At 39.0% G+C, this 22,328-nt stretch overlaps 1 protein-coding gene across 2 annotated transcripts; it reads right to left on the reverse strand.

The window, feature by feature from the left end:
* Nucleotides 1-1,532: 1,532 nt before the first annotated feature.
* LOC119655399 (senecionine N-oxygenase-like) lies at nucleotides 1,533-20,607 on the reverse strand. Of its 2 annotated transcripts, XM_038061281.1 has the most exons (7): nucleotides 20,399-20,607; nucleotides 4,063-4,128; nucleotides 3,640-3,851; nucleotides 2,702-2,888; nucleotides 2,466-2,637; nucleotides 1,855-2,390; nucleotides 1,625-1,792 (listed from the first exon to the last, which is right to left on the reverse strand). In XM_038061281.1, the coding sequence occupies exons 3-7, from the start codon at nucleotides 3,840-3,842 to the stop codon at nucleotides 1,625-1,627; spliced, it is 1,266 nt and encodes a 421-aa protein (XP_037917209.1). In that variant the 5' UTR covers nucleotides 3,843-3,851; nucleotides 4,063-4,128; nucleotides 20,399-20,607. The 2 variants fall into 2 exon arrangements, with proteins under 2 accessions (XP_037917208.1, XP_037917209.1); XM_038061280.1 differs by lacking the exon at nucleotides 4,063-4,128 and having other exon boundaries at nucleotides 1,533-1,792; nucleotides 20,399-20,605.
* Nucleotides 20,608-22,328: the final 1,721 nt, after the last annotated feature.

Raw genomic sequence — 22,328 nt, forward strand, 5'->3', positions numbered from 1 at the left:
GGTCTACGACCAGGGGATGGCCTATCATGCGTCCCCTTTAACCTGCCCCTCGAGAAAGTGATCCGTGATGCTGAGGTAAATGCAAGAGGTACGATCCTCTTTAAGTCTACCCAACTGCTGGCTTATGCTGACGATATCGACATCATGGGAAGAACGACCCGAGACGAACAAACTGCCTTCATCCAGATCAAGCAGGCGGCGCGAGATCTTGGGCTGCACATCAATGAAGGCAAGACAATATGTATGGTGGTAACATCAGCACCGAAGACGAACCAACCAACAACATTAAACCGCACTGGTAAAACAGGAAGAATAAAGATAGTAGAATACAACTTTGAGACCGTTGACAATATCTCCTATCTAGGGCCGAAAATCACAACCGATAACAGCTACGATGATGAAATCCGCGCACGGTTGTTGTCAGCCAACAGAGCCTATTTCAGCTTACAAAAACTGTTCCGCTCGAAACGTCTCACCATAGGGTCAAAGCTCTTACTGTAGAAGACTATGATCTTGCCAGTCCTGATGTATTCCTCGGAAACTTGGGTTCTTAGCAAGAATTGCGAACTCTTGCCCGCGTTCGAGAAAAGAATTCTCCGAAGAATTTTTGGCCCCCTACATTAGGATGGACGATTCCGTAGCCTACACAATGACGAAATCCGTGAGCGATACCATGACCGTCCGGTTGTGGATAAAATCTGGCTCAATTGGTTACGGTGGGCGGGTCACTTAATCCGTATGGATGAGGATGATCCCACCCGGAAAGTCTATAAGGGCAATATCTATGGTATAAAAAGAAGACGAGCAGACCCTGCCGAATATGGAGCGATGGCGTAGGTCAGGACGCCAGACAGCTTTTAGGGATATCGAATTGGTGGACCTCGGCGCAAAACCGGGATGTCTGGAGTTCCTTATTAAGGCAGGCCTAGACCGGATACCGGTTGTTGCGCCGTTGATGATGATGATGATGATGTACACTGTCGCACGGAACATCCAACGCCCAGCACCCTATACATTGCTTTATGCAGATGATGTTTTCTTAGCGTCTAATTGCAAAAATTAACTTAAATAACTTGTCTAAAAATCTTTGCGATTGCATCCAGATCAGGCTTTTGATAGAACCAAATCAAGAATCCGATCACGATGAGCCCACCCCACTTATAAACAGGACAAGAACTGAAGAAAAAGAGAAACTTAATTTGTAAATGATGATTCTTTACTTTACAAAGTTGTTGTTTTTTCTTTTGGTTAGTTTTTGGAATTTCGGGTACAATTGAGCCCCTTTTCTTGTATTTCAGGTTCCAATGCGGTTACACGCATCGATTCAAGAAAAAGTAAAATTTTAGTAAATTACACAAGAGGGAAAAAAGTGTCCAAAATGAGTGCGAGCGCGTGTCAATAGGACATTTCAGTGGAGCTCCAGCATATGTGAGCCGACCGCCACGCTCAATTTTTAAGGTTTTTGGACTAGCTCCCCCTCTAGGTCGAATCCGACTAGGCAATTTTGAAGAAAACAACAAAATAACAACGAATCAGCTAGTAAAGTTATATACATATATTTTTATATAATGTTACTTAAAATATGCTTTTATTATCAAACAAACGCAACGTTTTGATGTTATTTTCAATTGAGTTTCTCGAAATTCTCGTCATCGATGATTCTATAAATATCCTTTCGAAAATTGACTAAATCATGTAAGTATCTTTTACTGCTTTCATTATGCAATTTAACCATAACAGGCTTTACATTATCAATCTCAGCAGTTTTCGACAAATCATCATAATACTTGCCCTAGAACGAGGTATAAATTTTTATCTACACTCTACGATCTGAATCCAATACCAACAGCTTACCTGATCAGCTCCCATCATATGAGCTTGTCGCTTCTTATAACCGCGTTTCCAGCGCTCCTGCATTTCCCTATCTGTATCTTCCATCATTTCCTTTTGTGATGGCAAAGCCTTTTTCCCGGAGAAAAACTTTAGCGCGAAACGAACTTGTAAATCGAACATTTGTGAAACACAAGCATAAAATGGTATTCCAATAAACGCCATTGTTGGCTTTTTAATATTTATGATGTGTTTATAAAGCGGTTGAATGTAGTTGTCATCTACACTGATGCCACAATCCACACTGATGAAGGGAAATGTATAAAGATATCCAGTGCAGTATAATATAACGCTGTAGGTTTCAACGTTCCCATCTTCAAATTTGACACCGTCTTCGGTCACTTCGACCACATCTGGACGTTGAGTGACAGTGGGTGGGAAATGCGTTTGCGGCTTCTCTTTCAGATGATGGCTTAAATCAACACGTTTAGCTACGCGTGAAATTTCATATGCGAGGTCGATACCGCTCGGACCTGCTCCAATTACAAGCACGGTTTCATCTAGAAAATCAAAATCATGATATTTATTCAGGACTTCCTTTCAAAATGTTCAATATGGGCATCTATGAAATTTACCTTTATAAGGTTCAGGACAACGATAATCGTGACTGTGTTTTTGCTTTCCCTTATATATATCTTGGCCAGGAAGGGTTGGAATTAAAGGTGCATTATAATGACCATTGCAAACAATCACAAAATCGAACTTCATAGTGCAGAGGCGGTCATTCGGAAGATCCTTTACAATGATCTGAAAGAAAATTTCGTTCATTAATAACTTCAATTTGTATATCTGCAATAAAAGGAAAACTTACCTCCCACTCATTGTCAACTGGCCTTACTCTTATCACAAAATGTTCAAATTTAATTCTCTCTTTGACCTTAAAGTTTGCGGCATATGACTCCAGAAATTCTAATATTTCACGGGATGGGAGATATGACTTTCCTCTATCGGGAATGGGAAAGTCTGGGAACCCCATTATTTCTTTTGGAAGATTCGTACTGAAAAGGAATTATTCATAAACATGTATATATTTTTTTCTATCCAAATCTTAAAAATATTTAAATTATCAGGAAGTATTTAGAGGGACTATGTAATCTCAAGGATCATTCTCCAAAATTTCAAGTCTAAACTGACAGTAGATTTTTGGAAACGCGTTTTTCTTTCCTCTTTTATTTGCAGGAATTCTACCTTAAAAAGTAATTTTAGAGGAGGTAAAGTTCTTTATAAAATTACAAAGAATATGAACCAACCTTTGAGACAATATCATATTTTCAAGGGTGCTTTTTTGCATAATTAGTGAAAAATGGTGAAAATTCAAATATATTTTTTAACAGTTGTAAAATTTTTGATTTTGATTATTTTCACCTACATTTAGGTCCATATTCTTAGAAAATAAGTCAGCAATATAAAATAAAATCTTTTTGGTTGTAGATAAAGTTCGCAATTGAATAACTCTACGATCTTCAGTGGACTTATATCGCCTAACTTATTATTTCCGGCTTAAGTTATCTAAAAAAATTCGCAAAAATTGTTTGAAATATGACTAATGTGATGTCCATGTCCAATTTGATTTAACTCCAATTAATTCTTCTCATTAAAAAAAAATCCATAAAAATACGTGAAAATAATCTGACGTGGTTTCACCCCTCAAACAAGTATACCCAAGATCAGAACGGCTTTGGCCCACATGTTCGACATGACGAATGATGCTAGTCTTATTTAAGGGATCTAATAATAAAATTTTCTTACCGTAATCCCTTGTACATGCTACTATGGACATCAAGTCCATATCGATCCTTTCCGACATTGTCCGTGTAAACCCAAGTACCACCAAGTTGGCTTGCTTGCTCAAACACCGTTGGTTCCATATCATTTTGAAGAGCATGTTTTGCCGCACAAATACCAGCCATGCCAGCTCCAATTACTGCTACTCGTTTTCCTGTGGCTCCCATTGTATTTTACTGCAAAGAAATATGTTCAATTATATCACATTTGCATTCAGGTACTATTGATTACTTAATTCGAACCTTTAATAGAATTAATAAGCATGTTTTCAAATATATATTTATCTGGTTTGCATGTAATAAAACGGTCTGTTGATTCGTATTCAACAAATACCTTTGAAACAAACATTTTTCTTTGCTGTTGAATGCACTGCAAACAGATACTCACCAACGAGATACAGCATCGGTATGCAATATCGTTATTGCTCATCTTAATAGAATCTATAATGAGAATCTAATTCTAATTATTAGATGATAGTTTAATTAGTTATAAACGACGATGGCTTTAACTTTTTTTCCAGCATTGTTTCTGATTCAGGACATAATTTCATTTCAACATCGGCTCTTTCGATTATTGCCAACGCTTAAGACACAAGAGAACTAATAAATACTTCAAAGAGCATTTAGCATCCTCAAGCCGTTTCTGTCACGTTGCTCCCAAAGCAGAGGGGAGGCAGCGTCTGACGTCTAAACGTAAAGCCGTCTTCACCTAACATTTTTTTAAGTTAGGGTGGTAAGTCCTAAACGAGGGGTACATGCAAAAAAAGAGGGAGTAAGTTGCTTCTCATTCAGTCCGGTCTGACAGCAAGTGGATGTGGACTTAAGACTCCTCTATCCTTAAACAAAATAATAAATACTTGTTTCATATGTCAGATAGTTCTCAAATCAATCAAGCTTTACATCTTTAATCTTAATTAATTTTCATAACATAACTTCCATTAATTCCAAGTTATATTCGAAGTCGGTAGATCATTAGTTTGCAAATTGATTTTGCAGCGATTCTACTTTCGTTGAATTGTAATCATGAACTATTTCTGGTTTGATTGTTGCGTTTATATTTCAGCTTTATAGTGCATTGTAGATCCTGTACCCTACATTGCTGCAAAATTTCGTGATTCTAGGGTGAACTTAAGGAGGGTTTTCCTGTCAATTACCAAAAATTATAGCAATGTACTATTAGTAACTTTATTTGAACAGGTATCGGTATGGAGGGTATTTTGGAGCCTAGGCACTATATAGTGGCAGCTTCTTGATTTTTTTCAGATTTTTCGGTTGAGTAGTTTCTGAGAATAGCCCCGTTAAAGAAATGATCACTTTCAATCCCGCTCACTCCCCACCTGTACTAATCCGAGACCTTTCATTTGATACCTCACATGGCTATATTTGGTGAAAACAAAATTTACAACCCCTTTTTGCATGTATAGGGACCCACATTTAAATTTTACCTAGAATTTACCTAGAACTCACGGTTTGCGCGAGCGTTCACAACTCCCATGCGTGTGACAGACAGACAGACGCACAGACAGTCAGATAGACACTAAACCGATTTTTATTTTTGTATCCTTAAAAAAGGAGGAGTTTCTTGCTTTTTCTTGCACAGAAAGCCTATGGTTGGAGGGTTGCAACCTTTTAGTAATTCTATCATGAGAACCAATATGTAATATTGGGGCGCGAACCTTTAATACTTTCAACTGACTTTTTCACATGAACTGCCGCTGTGTTTAGGCTTGTTCTTTTGCCAATATACAGAATCACACCAAACACGCATAATGTCTTAGCATCACATATGGTAACTATTATTAGGCTATATTTATCTGGCTTTGAAGCTATCTGAATGAATCTTTGCAGTAAGCTATGAATAAAGGGCATATTTGCCAGAATGGGGTAAACAAGTTTTCTTTATTACTGTTATTCTTGTTGTTTTGCACTCACAATAGATTTCTATACAGAAACACCACAAACTTTTCACGCTTTTCCGGTTGTCTTTATTTCTAGCCGAAAAGATCAGAATGCCAACCAAAACTGCCAGCTCTATGCTATCAGTTTCATTAACAATTCAATTTCAATTTCTTTATTGGTATACAACACAATCAAATCAATAATCGTCCTCGAAGCTGCTGGAGCCGGCCAGACATGCCCATTTCCACTTTTTAATAACTTTGTTCTCAATTGAGCTAAAGGAATGTTCCCATCATTAGGTTTCTGCTACTGAAAATAACTTTGTCATATTTCACAATCTTTTGAACAGGACTCATCATCGGTGGGCGAACATTCCTGTTGACTGGGCGAAGATGTTGAAAGGTAGTATTACACACGATTCATTTTCCTTCCGTTTACCAATGAAAGGTACCTTTTCCTGCGATTGATCCAGGAAAAAGGGGAACATCTTAAGGCGATGACTATCAACAGTTAAAATTGAGACTTCGCCCGCTGTAAGACGACATCGTACTTTATATCGAATAAAAGATGCCTTGTGTCCAGATAGTTGAGTGGTTAGAGCATAAGGCTGTTGTACGAAAGGTCACGGTTCAAATCTGGCTGGTGTCAGTGAGATTTGTATCGTGATTTGACGTCGGATACTAGTTGACTCAGCTGTAAATGAGTACCTGAGTCAAATCAAGGTAATTATTTCGGGCGAGCGCAATGCTGACCACATTGCCTCCTACAGTACACTGCAGTGTACCGTTCCGGTCTTGAATGAAGTGCTCTAACACACTTCAAGGCCCTGATCCAATATGGATTGTTGCACTTTTGAAATGGAGGTAGGCTTACACGGAAGTATTTAAGTTTGATATCAGGGCAATTTCCTAAAATGTTGCCTTTCCTAAGCTTGCAACACAAACAGCTTCAAGATACGATACAAACAATCTCGTGCGAACTGAATTACGATCACTTTTCCAAGGAATGGACATTAGCATATTCTGATTTGTATTTAAAATCATAAGTATCATGGAATGATTATCAACAAAAAAAGTTTCCTATGACCTGTTATCCGGATTAGCGTGTTTCATTATCTGCATGAAAGTCCCATCTAATAATATAATGTACGGTATGGCTTGGAGTTGACAGCTAATGGTTAGGGCCCTATATACTAATCCTAGTTACTTGCAACATATGGTCCATCCATCCTTGCTTAATAAGAATCCTACATTTTAAAACTAACACAAACGACCCGGAATTTAAAGATGACAGGTTCTGTCTTCACCGTTTTGTGTAAAACAACAAAATTGAATTGCTGTCTGTCTGTCGATGTCATTTTAGTCGTAAGTGGTTGTATCTGTTGCCATAAAGGTTGGCAGCAAAAGTTCCAAACCTTCACCAGAAGTTGTCTGCGTCGTGTCTTCGAGTTACTCTGGCCTGATATAACTTCAAACGAAGAGGCTCGTCGGCGCATAAACCAGATATTTGTAGACTTGTTGCAAACGGGAGAACAAGCAGTTTTCCCAATATGAAAGTGTAAAGTATCAAATGAAAGGTATGGATGAGTTTTAATTTCTGGCATTGATTGCAAAATAGGGGAAGAAACTGTCAAAAAGTAGAAAGATCAAAAAGGATAGGGTTCGTTCGAAGAAATTAAGCGAAACGGAAAACGCAATGGTGTTCTTATGGGAAATGTAGGCCTGCCTAAAACAAGGTAATGATTAGTATATTACTTCATTTTAGAATCCCATTGTAAAAAAAAACCCACAACTAAAATAACCGTCATTTATAAATAAGTATCCAAATTAACGAGAAAAATTCTTAAATTAGACCGTAAAACTCTGCACTATACTAAAATAATGGATGTTTCTCTTTTAACATAGAACGACTAAACATTTATCTAAATGATCGTAGTTTATTTTATTTACTATTTAATTGCAACTAGGGCCTTTTTTTCAAACGAACAATCAGCAATTATAAAACTATTTGAATTATTCGTTTAAAAAGGCACTAATATGGTGTTCTCGGAAACATCATTTGAAATGACTAAAACTTTTTCAACATGCGCCTGCCGTGGTAGTTCCAGGGTTCAAGTTTTATTTATATTTAAAGAACTGTTAGTTTCAATTTGGCTTTTATTCTATTCTTCACGCGTCTAAAATAAAATAAAAAATAATCTGATAATTGCCCCATAACAAAAAATTCCAAATACGATTAGATATTTTTGCCCGAGGAGTGTGGATAACCATATCATGCATGATTTCAGATTACATTACTTCAGTTCATTCCTCTTACTAAGCTACTATCTACTATCTCCTAATAGCGACCCAATTAATTTGTCACACTTCCAATTTGATTACAATAAGATAAGTTCAAAATATGTTATGTAGTAGATTTATAAAATCTAATGTAGAAAAAGAAATGACTTGCTATTTAAGAAATCTGAACCTGCTTTTTTATGGCAGTTAGGTTACAATAGACAAATGTAAGTCAGACAATGAATGAAGAGTGGAATTTAGTACTGCGCTATACATGGTATTAATTTGCATTTGTTATCTTTAATCTCAAAACACATGGTTTCTAGGTAAAGCAAGTTAGCTCGTTAAATTGAATTTCATAATCATGGGAATAATTATGTAAAGGTCATTAATAATCAAAAATTCAACATGACAACGAAAGCTTAAAAATAATATTTATATAGTTTACTGTGGAGAACGTGTATGTATATTGAAAATACACACTGAAGTTAAGTAGAATATTTTGTAAGTAATAAGTCAACTTATATGCAGGAACAATGAAGTGAGTCTAAAAAACAATCAATCTAGCGAGAAAAAAAGCACAAGCACAAACTAGGCACAAACCGCAAGCTAAATATTTCAATTGTGAGGCCTCTGTATTTTTGTTTAAGTAACAGTCTTTGAGATAAGGAGGACTTTTTTTAGTTGATTTTCAAATAATGGGATAGTAGAATATTTTGTCATCGACTCATAAAACTCACCCAGATAGATTTAAAACAAGTCGGGAAACCGGAAGCTTGACGCTTCAGGTATAAAAGGTTTTGTGTTTCTCTATGTGAGGAGCATAACGCAGTTCTCCATTGGCTGATAGCATTCACTCGAGATATTTAAATCACTTAGTTCTGGCAATAGTAGTAACCTGCCCAGAACTGAGCGAATTAAGTATCGCGGGTCAATGCTATCAGCCAATGGAGAACTGTGTAATGAAATTACTTCACGTATTAATGCAACCTGGATGAAGTGGCATTCCCCAACTGGTGTTCTTTGTGATCGACGTATCAGCGCACGGTCCAAATCTAAAATTTACTGCAATGTTGTCCGTCTGCCACTCTCTATAGTTCTGAGTGTTTGCCGACTATAAAGGACAATGAACGGCGTCTTGCGGTAATGGGGACGAAGATGTTACATTGCACTGGTGGCGTGACACGTTTTGACTATGTCTGAAATGAGAATATCCGCGATCGATATGGGTTTGCATCGATACGCTTCACGCTCTGAATTTAATGTTATTAGCTTATGAAAACAATTTAACCAACATCAAATATAAAAAAGGGCTAGGGAGAATTAGATTCTTCTTGAATGGAATTTTAATATTTCACTGGAATTTCAATTATTCTCGTTAATTATGACGTCAGGATCTTATTTGTATGGCTTAGGATGCTGTTAATTAGCACGAAATTGATAAGTTTGAACTGCTATAACTTTCCCACTAATAGTTGGATTTTTATGAAACCTGGCATGTGTATGCACAAGGCTGTCCTCTATGCCGGTGCAAAATTTCGTACACTTAGGATGAACTTAAGGGGAGTTTTTTAGTCTATTTCTAAAAGTTGATAATATACTATTAGTAAATTTTTTCAGCAGATACCGGAATGGGGCATCTCTCGAAGATTAGATTTCACATAAGTGTTTTACACAAAACCTTAAAAAGGGCTGCAAATAAATAGATTCTTCATAAATGTGACTTTAATATTCCACGCGAATGTCAATTATTCCGGGTAATTATGGCGTCAGCATTTGATTTACATGGCTTTGGAAGCAGTAAACTCGCGCGAAAATGCTAAGTTTGAACTGCTATAACTTTGGCGTTAATTGCCTGATTGCCATGAAATTTAGCACATATATACGAAATATTGTCCCCTATGCTGGTACAAAATTCGGAAGTCCTAGGATGAATTTAAGGGGGGTTTTTCAGTATATTTCTAAAAAGTAGTAATATACTATTAGTAAGTTTATTTGAGCAGATATCGGAATGGGACATATTTTGAGGCCTAGATTTCATCTAGGCGCATCACTCTGATTTTTTTCGGATTTTTAGGTTGGGTAGTTTCCGAAAATGAGTCCTGTCTCACTTCAAGTGCGTACATTTTGACTCCTTACTCACGCACTTTGCAATTTATGCCAAAACTAATGTCAGTTTCGGAAAGTACAAATCGAGACCTTTCATTTGAGACCCTACACAACTATATCCGGTGAAAAAATTTTTTGCATCCCCCCTTTGCATGTATGGGGAGCCCTCCTTTAAACTCGACCTAAATTTATGCCACTCGCTGTATACGTTATATAGTTCTCATCTGTCCACCAAATTTCGTTCGGATCGGTTTAGCCGTTTTGGAAAAAAATGCGTGTGCCAGACAGACAGACATTGAATCGATTTTGATAAGGTTTTGTTTTACACAAAACCTTAAAAACATAAATGTTGGGTTATATTAGGTAAAATACCAACCAACTAACCCCAATCTGACCGATCATCGCTCCATTCTTACATGTACTGGAAAAGCGGTCAAAGGGTAGTATATGTCCTAGGGCGAAACGTGGATTGGTACCCACGATGGAGCATAAAACCTGGGAAAAGCCGGCTGAACCAACACCAATAGCTCTACTACCAAACCCTATCGCCACCTCCACGTGATGATCGCTGGGAGTTATTTCTTTATGAAAAACTGCAGACGGAGAAGGATGAAGGCGAGTCTCCCACGCGAAAAAAAGGAGCAAAATGTACCAACTGGTCCTCCAGGTTGGGGGTTGGGTAAGGCTGACAATCATACACGGAAAACGGAACGTGCGCTCCCTGTACGACCGAATGCTACTGAGCAGCTAGCCGATATCCTATTCCAATATAAGGCTGATGCAATAGCGTTGCAAGAGATGCGATGGACAGGGACCGGTTTCCTGGAGAAGAGCCGCTACACCATATATTATAGCGGCCATCCAGTAAACCATGTCCTCGGAGTAGGTTTCTTAGTCAGCCAAAAAATTAAACCTGCTTCGAAAAAGCATTTGTTAGTAAGAGCTGAATTGACTTCAATCTGTCCAGAATTGTGTCTTATACACATATTTTGAGTTCTCATTTCCCTGTGTTTCACCCAATATAAGAAAGAAGATAATTTTCGAAAAGTATCAATTGAGACCTTTCGTTCGATACCCCACATAAAAAAAATTTTGCTTTCCCCTTTCGCATATATGGAGAGCTCCCCTTAATCCTATTACAAAATGATGCCACTCGTTCCCGCGTATTGATTTACAGACTGCATAAAAATCGAAACCCGTCTGGACTAGGATTAAGTCTTTCGAGAAAGTAATTCACTACAATCGGTATTTCTTACAATTCTGGTTTGCACGATTTCCAGATTCAGAGATAATTCGAATAATCCCCGGCAAAAAATATCAAGTAGATAAAGATAAAAGGCAAACAAATGATAAACTAGTTCTAGAAATATTTGAAGATCATAAAGCAAGCTATTTCCAGCAGCTTGAGAAAATTCCATGTCAAAAGTTAGATGAGTGAGCAAACCACGGAATGGTGGTAATTCAGTGACAGCTATATATATATCATCATCAGCTATATATATATCAAGATAATAATTGCTTAGACAAATATCAAATAAATGGTACACGGTGCATTTTTAAGGTTTTGTGTAAACACAAAAACCTTATTAAAACCGTTTTACTATCTGTCTGTCCGTCACACGCATTTTTCTCGGAGACGGTTACAGCGATTGACACCAAATTTGATAGAAAGCTGGGAACTGTGAACGCTGACGAACAGTCGGTTACACCTTTTTACGATAAATTTAAGGGGGGGGGGGGGGGGGGGTTGGGTCGGTGTCCTCATACATGTAAAAGTGGGGTGTACATTTTTTTTTATCAAATATAGTCCTGAGGGGCATAAAATTAAAGGTCTCGGTTAGTACTTTTCGAAGCCGGTCCTAGTTTCGACATTTGTTGGAAAGGTGGGGAGTGCGGGGCGTTCAAAGTGATCATTCCTTTAAGGGGGCCATTCTCAGAAACTACCCAACCGAAAAATTTGAAAAAAATCAGTAGGCTGCCACTATGTGGTGCCCTCCGAACAATATATATAGTTTGGTGGAAATTGCACTATTACTAACAAGGTAATAATACATCAAAGTTGTCGTTTCTTTGCAAATTCAAGATTATCAACGTCAGTATCATCCGAAAGTGGATAGTCTCACATAATATATGCATATATTACGTGCTACGTACTAAGAAATACACAAAACCTTTCATACCTGAAGCGTCCAGCTTCCGGTTTCCCGACTTGTTTGTATTGCGTGATGACACTTGACTTGGCGCGGCAGTCAGGTATTAAATGCATGCATTTTATTGTCTAGCTTCCAGAATATAGCTGCTTTTGTTTGGGGTCTTTGATGCCGTTGTTAACTAACATGCGCATATTTGCAGAAAGAAAATTCCTATCTCGTCTTTTACGACAATTAGGGATTATCTAAACCACAACTCAAAAGGCCATCTCCACCACACACAAAATGCCATAATAATAGCTTTAACCATTTTTAAGTAAACTTCTTTAACCAACAAGCAGAAATTGAGCCGACTTTAATAAGATTTTATTTTATATAGAACGCGCCGCCAAGCTTCAGATTTTTTGTTGGGTTGTGTGTTTCTCTTATTATATGGTACATACATACTCGGCGTGTAAATTAATCTTTCGAAATAGTAATACGTAATTCAATTTTTAGTGACGTGCTCGTAGACTGGTGTACAAGAGCGCAGCAGAAAATTTTCCATACCTGTTTTGCCAAGATTTCCGGTTTCTACTTGTTTTTAGCTCACGACTTTAAAATTCTTCGATTAAAGTATAATCCGCCTGTTATACAATACCATATCTAACTATAATTCAAATATATTTGCTATCGAAATTATCAATTCTTTAGAAATAGCAAGTCCCCAAAGGGTTAAGGACTGTTATTTGTATAAAATGTAGGTTTCAAATGATGAAGTCAGATCCATCCATATACCATTCAGCCAATTGCGCGTATGCTTCGATGTATTCGAGTAATCATTGAACACATTACAAGGTGGCTAATATTTATTGGCTTCCAATTATCTCCAAGGAAAATACATACTTCATTACTGTATAATGATAAGATCTGAGGCTAAGAACAGAACTGTGACGATAAGGAGCAGTGCAATACGCAGGGCAAGAAAAGAAAACGTAAATTCTTGGAATAATGGAAATACTACGCAGATAACATAGATTAGGAAAAGACGGGACAACATTATAAACAAATTTACAAGAAAATATGTATCATAATCGGTGCAATAATAACACTGGGAAATCGAGGAAATTCAAGAAAAACAAAATTAAAATCAAAGGTCAAGTCAAGTGCCTTCAAGAAAAAATTGCGCTGTCTGCTACGTAATTAGAAATACAAATAGCTACTGAGAAAGTTGGTGCTCAAGAATACGCTCAAAGTCTTCCCTGCTTTCGTAAAAGGCGGCTAAAAGGGATAGAAATCTGTGGGCTGGCAACAAGCAAATATTGCTACCGAAACGTCAACAACGCCTCGGATATGTACTAATCTCACGGCTACCACCTTTGGCTAGCGAAAACGGACTATGATTGGTTTCTGGAATGTGCACCCACTCCTGGACAACAATAGCGACGGTCTTCAAAATGCGGGAATTTCAACGATATAGTGTAACATTCTGGGCCTGAGCGAAATAAGATGCTGGGGCTGAAGAGTATTCCTCTCTCTCTTGTGGCAATGTACTTTTGTACATTTGTGTCAGATTGCTTCTGACGACTACTGCAAGCCGTGTTCTCTTGTACATTTGTGTCAGATTGCTTCTGACGACTACTGCAAGCCGCGTTCTCTTGACCTGGGAGCCAGTTTCTCACAGATTGTAAGATTTTGGTAAAGATTAAGGAGCATCACAATTGCGCAATGTTATGCTCCAATGGAAACAGAAGATATTTTCAACTAGCTATTACATGCAGTTCAGGAGAGGCTTCCTCAAATGACATTCTATTCGTGATCGGTGATCTAAATGCCAAGGTGGGCTCTGACAACATCTTGCTCGGACATATGGTAGGGAAACACGGTGTTGATGACCGTAATGATAATGGTTTCTGCAACTTTCACCGCTTCGTAATTGGTGGCATACTGTTCGAGCTCAGAGTGCCATAAGGACGATTGGGTTTCAACTGACCGTCGGCCCCGTCCCGAAGGGGTGTCTGGCTGGCTGCAGAATCCCGAGAAGTTCAACGTAGTATACACCGTTTCAAAAGAGAATTTACCATTGCGTTGGTAAAGGAAGTGAAAGATGCCGCAGAACGGAGTGATTTTAGAGCTATATACTACATAATTAAAGAGCTCCCAATTTGTTCGATGGTCCTGTGAAGAACGTCGGATTTCATGCAATGACGAACAACTGAAGAGGTGGAAAGAACACTTAACCTCGGTTCTTAACCGTATCATATTCGGTAAGGTTCCCCTTTTTGTGGATGAAATGGCTAGTCACCGTAACATGCGGATAAGGATTCCTGCAAGCAGAGGAGAAATCATCAGAGTATAGCCGCTGGGCTTGACGATCCCCCTGTACCTGCAGTTACTACAAATCTGCTGCTTCCACTCGTTCGGAAATCTTGGGAATTCGAGGCATTCGAACAACACCCCGTAGATTCAGGGTGCTTCAGCTACCCTGGCATTTTCCCTATCCATCTTCCTCTTTTTCGTCTTAAGAATGTTTTGAGTGCAACGCGCCATTTAGCTCTATGTGTCTTCGCCTCAATTATTGTATCCGGGGATCCAAGACACTATTCCATCCAAAGGTGGTAGCCTTCTCACCTTCTGAAGAAAATAAAATTGTGGGAGGCTTCATAAATTCCAAAAAGCTTCCAAAAAGCGCACTTGTCAAATTATCACAGACAATTGGAGGGGTATCTTCGTGCTCCTTGCCGTCGCAAAGATAATAGCTAAAATAATTCTGGAACGCATCAAAGAACATCTGGAAAGCTTGATCGACAAAGAGGAGGCTGGTTTCCGCTCCTATCAATGCAGAGAAATCATTTTGGGAGTTTGGATCATCGCTACACTTGTTCTTAATCGACTTTGTGAAAGGTTTCGAAAGCGTGAACAGGGAGTATATCCGGACTGCTCTTCACAGGAGGGGCACTCCGGAGAAACTAATAGCTATTATCAGAAAAAAATGTCACCTGCTGCATCGAGGTAAACTCCCGGAAGATTTTGAAATCCAAAGCGGAGACTGCCAGGGTTGCATCATGGCACCCATATTATATGCTTTGGTTGTCGGTGGCGCTCTTTATGCTGCCTTGTCCGGAGGGCGTGGTTGGAATTAAAGTGACGATGATATTTTTCCTCAAACACCTCGACTAGGCTGATGTCACCTGCTTACTCTCTCACCGGGTCATGAACTTTGGCGAAATGGCTGTGGTTGATTTGAAGATAAACACTAATAACAGCAAGGTTCTCAATATGACGGGTCATCGTATTTTCTCTGCCTGCACAGCATCGAAGGCGACAATGAGCAAAGGGTCAAATCACCAAAATTATTAGTATAAATAAACTTTAGTAGTATCTACTTCAAAGTGACATTTTAAAAGTGCATCTTATTTTAGAAAAAGAAAAAATCTAGATCTCAAAATCCTTTTGAGTATGAACCTGCGTAAACATGCGCTATATTTGGTGAATCCAGAAAGAAGATGACTTAAACAAATAAAAAACAAATCATTAATATTTTGTTTCTATTGATGAAAAAGTTGGAGAAAATCTGTTGAAATTATGGATCAAGGGCAGTCTTCACCGAGGCTAGACAGCTCAATGCAGAAAATTTATATTAAAAGCATCAAGGGCTGGTAATGAATCAGCAACGTTTTTTGCTCTAGGAGAGGTGAAGATAATTTGGACAAACATCCAGGCAAAGAGTAATTCAAAATTCACTTCTTCACAGCATGCGTGACATCAGCAAAGCTATAGATGTATAAGGAGCACAGAGAAGAAGCAAAGATTTAAGATATAAGGAAGACATGAACGAAAGTAGAACGTTAATCTAAACTTTCGAATCATATTATAACAACGGAATAAGTGCCACCATGAGAAATGGTGCAGCTATATTGTCTATTAAATGAAGTAGATGATGCTATCCAAAGGGTGGAATTGGAACGACAGAGAACGATCATATCGCTCGATTTATTACCGTGGTTGGTACCCATATGGATGCAGTGGACGCTAAGAAAAAGGCCGAATAGTCGCAAACGATACAATGAAGAAATTGTGGGCAGCACGAAGGAGCTTCTTTTAAAGAATAGACCAACGATTACATAAGGACATATGTAGAAGAATAAATACCCTAAATGTAATTGCAATTTTCGATCCTAAATGTAAAATGGAAAATATATCGAAAGAAATTAACACATTTTCAATCTATGAAAAGTAACCTTTGTAGCCTTTTGGTGAATAAAATTAAGTTAATTTCCGCACTGAACTTATCAGTTACTGTTAAAAGAACTTGTTTGGAATCGTTAGATATTACAGTCCATTTAAATACTAGGTTGTTTAGAAACCCCCCCCCCCATTCATACTTACGTCGTGTTTACGATTATATATAAATGGGGCGATTATCATCTGTCGCCACTTTCGCTATTCTCGCCTCCGACAAACTCCACAGCACGCAAATCTTTCCGCCCATCAATAAATCACTCCTCCATCATCTACTTAGCCTCTGTCTACTGCCCAAACCAGTCTCTCGATACCAGCGACTTTTCAAGTCTCTTTAACTTTTGCGCGTCCCACCCGCGCCTCGCCAACAAATCATGGCACTTAGTCATTGGCGGCGATCTCAACGCGAAACATTGGTCCTGGCTTGATTCTGTCCACAATCCAAACGGCTTACACAACTGGCTCACTACCGCACGAGCTGCCCTGAATTTACAGCACTTCAGTCCCGCGCTACCCGCCCAAAACAAAAAAGCGAACTGCTGGCTAACCACTTTTTAAAGGCTCATCAGACCACACTTCACCTTCGCAGCGAAGAAGCAGAAGAGGAAGTCACCTCCTCTATCGCCTCTTTTCTTAACTCAACAGCATTTCGTCCTCGTGCCACCAACCTTCCTTCGCTTAGCGACTAACTTATAGCCCCACCTCCCTACAACAACATCCCCAGCATCAAGTTCTTAAAGCCTAATCAAGTTGCAAAACTTATTAAGCTCTCAAAGAACAAAAAATCCACCGGTCTCGACGATATCCCGAATATTGTCCTAAAGAGATGCTCCGCCTCTCTCAGTTCCTTTCTCTCCTTAATTTTTAACCACTGCATTCTCAATGCACATTTCCCCACCAGCTGGAAGAGTGGCAAAATAGTGCCAATACCGCAGAAAAACGAAAACCCTTTGCTATCAGATAGCTACAGGCCAATCTCAATCTTATCATCAACCGCCAAAATCTTCGAGCGGGCCATCAAGACCATGATTGACGAACATTGCGAGGCCAGTGATATTATTCCAAACTTTCAGTTTGTGAACCGACCACAACACTCAGTCGAGCATGTACTGCTTGTACTTAAAACCGACATCCTATACGGATTCAACCGCAAAGCGTCAACCATCGCATGCCTTCTCGACCTGAAAAAAGCATTTGACTCTGTCTGACAGCATGAGCTCATTGCGAAACTTTCCAGGTCATTCCATTTCCACCCACAACTTTGTAAACTCCTTCTCAGCTTTTTCCATGAGAGAAAAGCCCGGGTTGCCGTCCAAAACCTACACCTGTCCCGCAGGTATCCCACAGGGATCGGTCCTCTCAGCCACACTCTTCTCATTATTCACTGCGGACATCCCAGCACCTTCCGACGACCCCAGCCCGGTCCTGCAGTATGCTGTTGATCTGATACTTTATGTATCAGTCAAAAACATCGCACAAGGAGAAGCCCGTCTGAATTCATACATAGACGACTTACACGACTACTTTTCTAGGTGGAAATTGTCCCTCAATCCGACAAGATGTCAGACAATAGTGTTTCAGAGCAACACTAAACTGACATATGCCATCAAGCGTAATATCGGAGACAGCTCCCTTCACATTAACTCCATCTCAATACCCAAAGTAGAGCAAGTGACATACCTCGGGGTCACTAAGAACACTTCGCTTTCAAATACTCCCCACATAGACCTCGCACTGAAACGTGGAAATAATGCTTTCCGGTTAGTTCTACCGATCATCCGGTACAACAAACCTGTTGCACAGAAAGTTAAACTGTTCTGCTTCAAGCAACGACAAAACGACCCCTTATCATCTTCGGGTTCATCTTCTGGGCAGACTGCTCAGCATTCCAAATCGAGAAACTGTGTCTCTGCGAGAGAAAAATACTGCGTCATTGCGCTAATATATTCAAAAACGAGGACCGTACGAAATACATTTCGAACCGTGTCCTGTATCACACCTGCGAAGTCGCTAGGATTGACTTCGTCCTAATCAATAAAGCGCTTCGCTTCCTCGTCAAGTGTGAAGCACACCCTAACCCGCTGATTAGGGAGCAAATGAATATCGAATGCAGTATCGAGAATTATCTCTGCAGACACCAGTTCAATCAAGCTCTCCTGCACCCGTCCATCCGAAGCAATATCTTCTACGAGGCTGGAAAGGTAACATGTGGCGCGGCAGGATTCGAAATTTATTTCGAATGTTGCGAATACCAGCGGACAGATGACGTCACCGGCGCTCTCCACTCAGTTCAGACCTCGCTACAGGAGTGAAGAGCGGAGTAGGTGATGAAAAATGTCCTATTTTATCGAGAAAAAAGTGAATACCCAAAGGGACAAGATGTCGTTAAATTAATAAAAATAACGAGCACCAGTTGTGTTGTTGGAAAACGTGAAAGGATTCTTATAAAAAGTTTCTATGAAATTCATCCTTTGTTGAAGTTGTCAGTTCCATTGTTTTTAATGAAATAAATGAAGTGTTGTAACCAGTGAACATCGTTGTTCTTAACTTCTAACCTTTACTCGGGTTCCTTCTCCAACGACCAGTTCGTGCTACCACCCAAGGCCAGTCACCCGTGATTCATTAAACTTTTTCTATCCCACTTCCCACCCTGCCCCGTTCCTTTATCCTTCCTCCTCATCCCAAATAGCGGAATCCTCAAAGTGTTGGAGGTTTTTTGGAATTTCCTCCATTAATAACTTTTTGTTTTCAGGCTATCAATAAGTTTAGTGTTATAAATATATTTCATTACCTTAGATTAAGTCTTAGGCTGTTAGGGTTATCTTTTTTCATTCAATAAAAATGTGTTTCTCTGTCGCCACTTTCGGTCACGCTGCTACCAGGGCAGAGGTGGGGGCCTGATGAGTTCCCTCTGCCCTGGACGGAACCGTCAGTCAACCTTTTGTTTTTTTTTATTTTGAAGTACAAGAACCTTGGAGAAAATTCCCGATGCTACTGTGAATTTGCAAAACATGAAATATGAATAAACTTCAATTTCGAGTGGTTATCTACTAGAAATGGCGCCAAGAAACCAACACGTAGAGACCGACTGCAACATTACATTAGGAGAGGGCAATGTTTCCTGTTAATTAACTAGTATGTTCGTATCGTAAATTTTTTTTCAGATTTCTTCGGTTGCCTAGTTTTTAAAAATGGGTTCTGCCTCACCTTCAGCTAATATTTCTTATCCTTTACTCTCCTATTTCGCAATCGAAATTAAAACTAAAATATATCTGAGAAAGTACTGGTCGATACCTTTCAGTTGACACACCACGCGGATACACTTGAGGAAAAAACTTGCTTGGAGGTCCTACTTAAACTCAACACAAAATCGCGATCCTCACTGTATGCGTGGAATTTTTCAGCATCCATATGTCCACCGAATTTCAATTGATGGAGTTGTTTGAGAAAGAAGTGAAAAACAGAGTAATAAGGTTTTGTTTTACACAAAATCTTCAAATGCAAAATATTTTTTGAATTAAGCTCAGCTACTATTATAAAAGAGATACTGACAAAAGAACTTCTGGATCGGAAAATCAATTACTGGATGCTTTCAATTTCAAGTTTCGTGAATATTAGCGAAGAATATCTATCATGTAACTTATCTTCCGCAATTTCTTTAGCAATGCAATTTACCTTCGAAGTATTTATCAAAAATTTTATTATCGATGAAACTTTGGATTTTTCCATACTGGAGCATTGATAATCTTTTCCACTTCGCTTTCTCACTTGTCGCGACACTGAGGCAATCTTCCTAGCACACTTTTTGCGCTGCACTGATTATTTATTTATTCAACTGACTGCAAGCAAGGAGTGCAATTCAGTAGAACTCTGATACGAGTTGATATCACTGAATAAAAAAGCAATAGTTACTTGCGATGTTGTGTGCGAACCTTATAATTTATTCGAAAGAGGTCATACAGCTAGAAATGTACATTTGAACAAAAGCAAATGCGGTACAAATATAGATGCTTTCTTAAAAACACAATGAACAGCAATTGCCAATGTCATTAATAAGAGGGTTTACCTTCAAATATTGCGCTCGAACTTTAATCCTTACAAGTCCAACAATACACAACTACGTAGATCCAGTTTTCCAGGTTTCTATAAATAAACTCAGCCACTAATCACTTAGACGCCAAATGCACTATGCAAAGATTTAACATCAACTGAGCAGATACGAGCAAGATGACTCGTTTATACGGCGCGGCACGTCTCGGCTCACACTACTTTCCTCCACGATTTCTATCAATGAGCACAGACTGATTATAGATTACAGCTGGGAGCTGACAGATTATCATGGGTGCATAAATATTAGCAGCACGCTAGCGACGTGATAACAATATTATAAAATTAGCAATCGGTTCATACTGGTATTTTTCGATATAAAATTAAAGCGGGATTGTGGTCCAGAATATACTAATCTTCTAGCGTTGAGGCTTGCTAAACTGGAGTGTACGCCCTATAGCCGAATACTGATTATTTGTGTGGAGTGTACGGGAATATACGAGTTCTTTAAATCTATCCATGCTAAATGGACCTATTATAGATGAAAAGAGTAATGAGGCTTCCTTACGAATCCCTGAAAACTGTAAAAGTTGTCAAAATTCTAAAGCAAAGGTTCTCCTGATTTATCAATTATTTGACAGTCTACTTAACCTCAGGTGGAGTTTTTTGAAAGGTTTCTTTTTAACTTACATGTGAGCTAGGAATAACTTTTCTTCCAAATGGAATTGAGAGTAATTTAGACGGCATGCATTTGAATGAATACATTTTTTGAAACATTGCCCCCCTTAAGTTTACTGGATAAGCTACAAGGTTTAAATACATGTTGGCAATAAAGTAAATGATGTTTGATTTATTGTGTTTCCTATGTCTCGTCTGGATAAAATACCGAATTGCATTAAGACGCAATATCCAAGGGCGGTGATATCTTAAGATAATAATAGCTTTTTCACATTACAATTCTTAGAAAAGGCTACGTTTATATTTCATACATAAATGTTAAATTGACATTTTTCTATAACTTTAGTTCATCATCATCATCAACGGCGCAACAACCGGTATCCGGTCTAGGCCTGCCTTAATAAGGAACTCCAGACACCCGGGTTTTGCACTGAAGTCATCAATTCGATATCCCTAAAAGCTGTCTCCATCTTAGACAGGGTCTGTCTCGTCTTCTAGATATTGTCCTTATAGAATTACCGAGCTGAATCATTCTCATCCATACGGATTAAGTGACCCGCCCACCGCAACCTGTTGAGCCGGATTTTATTCACATTCCGACGGTCGTGGTATCGCTCATAGATTTCGTCATTATGTAGGCTACCGAATAGCCCATCCTCATGTAGAGGGTCCAAAATTCTTTGGAGGATTCTTCTCTCGAACGCGGCCAAGAGTTCGCAATTTTTCTTGCTAAGAACCTAGGTTTCCGAGGAATACATAAGGACTGGCAAGATCATGGTCTTGTACAGTAAGAGCTTTGACCCTATGATGAGATGCTTCGAGCGAAACAATTATCGGTTATGATTTTCGTCCCTAGATAGGAGAAATTTTCAACGGTCTCAAAGTCTCGGGTTATTCTTCCCATAATGTCGATATCGTCAGCGTAAGCCAGTAGTTGGGTGGACTTGAAGAGGATGGTGCCTCTCGCATCTACCACTGCATCGCGAATCACTCTCCAGGGCCAGGGTGAAGTGGACGTATGATAGGACATCCCCTTCTCTTAGACCGTTGTTGATGTTGAATGGTCTCGAGAGTGATCCAGCTGCTTTTATCTGGCCTGGCACATTGGTCAGGGTCAGCCTAGTTAGTCTTATTAATTTCATTGGGATACCGGATTCTCTCATGGCCGTGTACAGTTTTACCTTGGCTATACCGTCATAGGCGGTTTTAAAGGCGATGAAAAAATGGTGCAACTGATGTCCATATTTCAACAGGTTGCCCATCGCTTACCG

This window comes from Hermetia illucens, chromosome 4, assembly GCF_905115235.1.
Source record: "Hermetia illucens chromosome 4, iHerIll2.2.curated.20191125, whole genome shotgun sequence".
Classification (NCBI taxonomy): domain Eukaryota; kingdom Metazoa; phylum Arthropoda; class Insecta; order Diptera; family Stratiomyidae; genus Hermetia; species Hermetia illucens.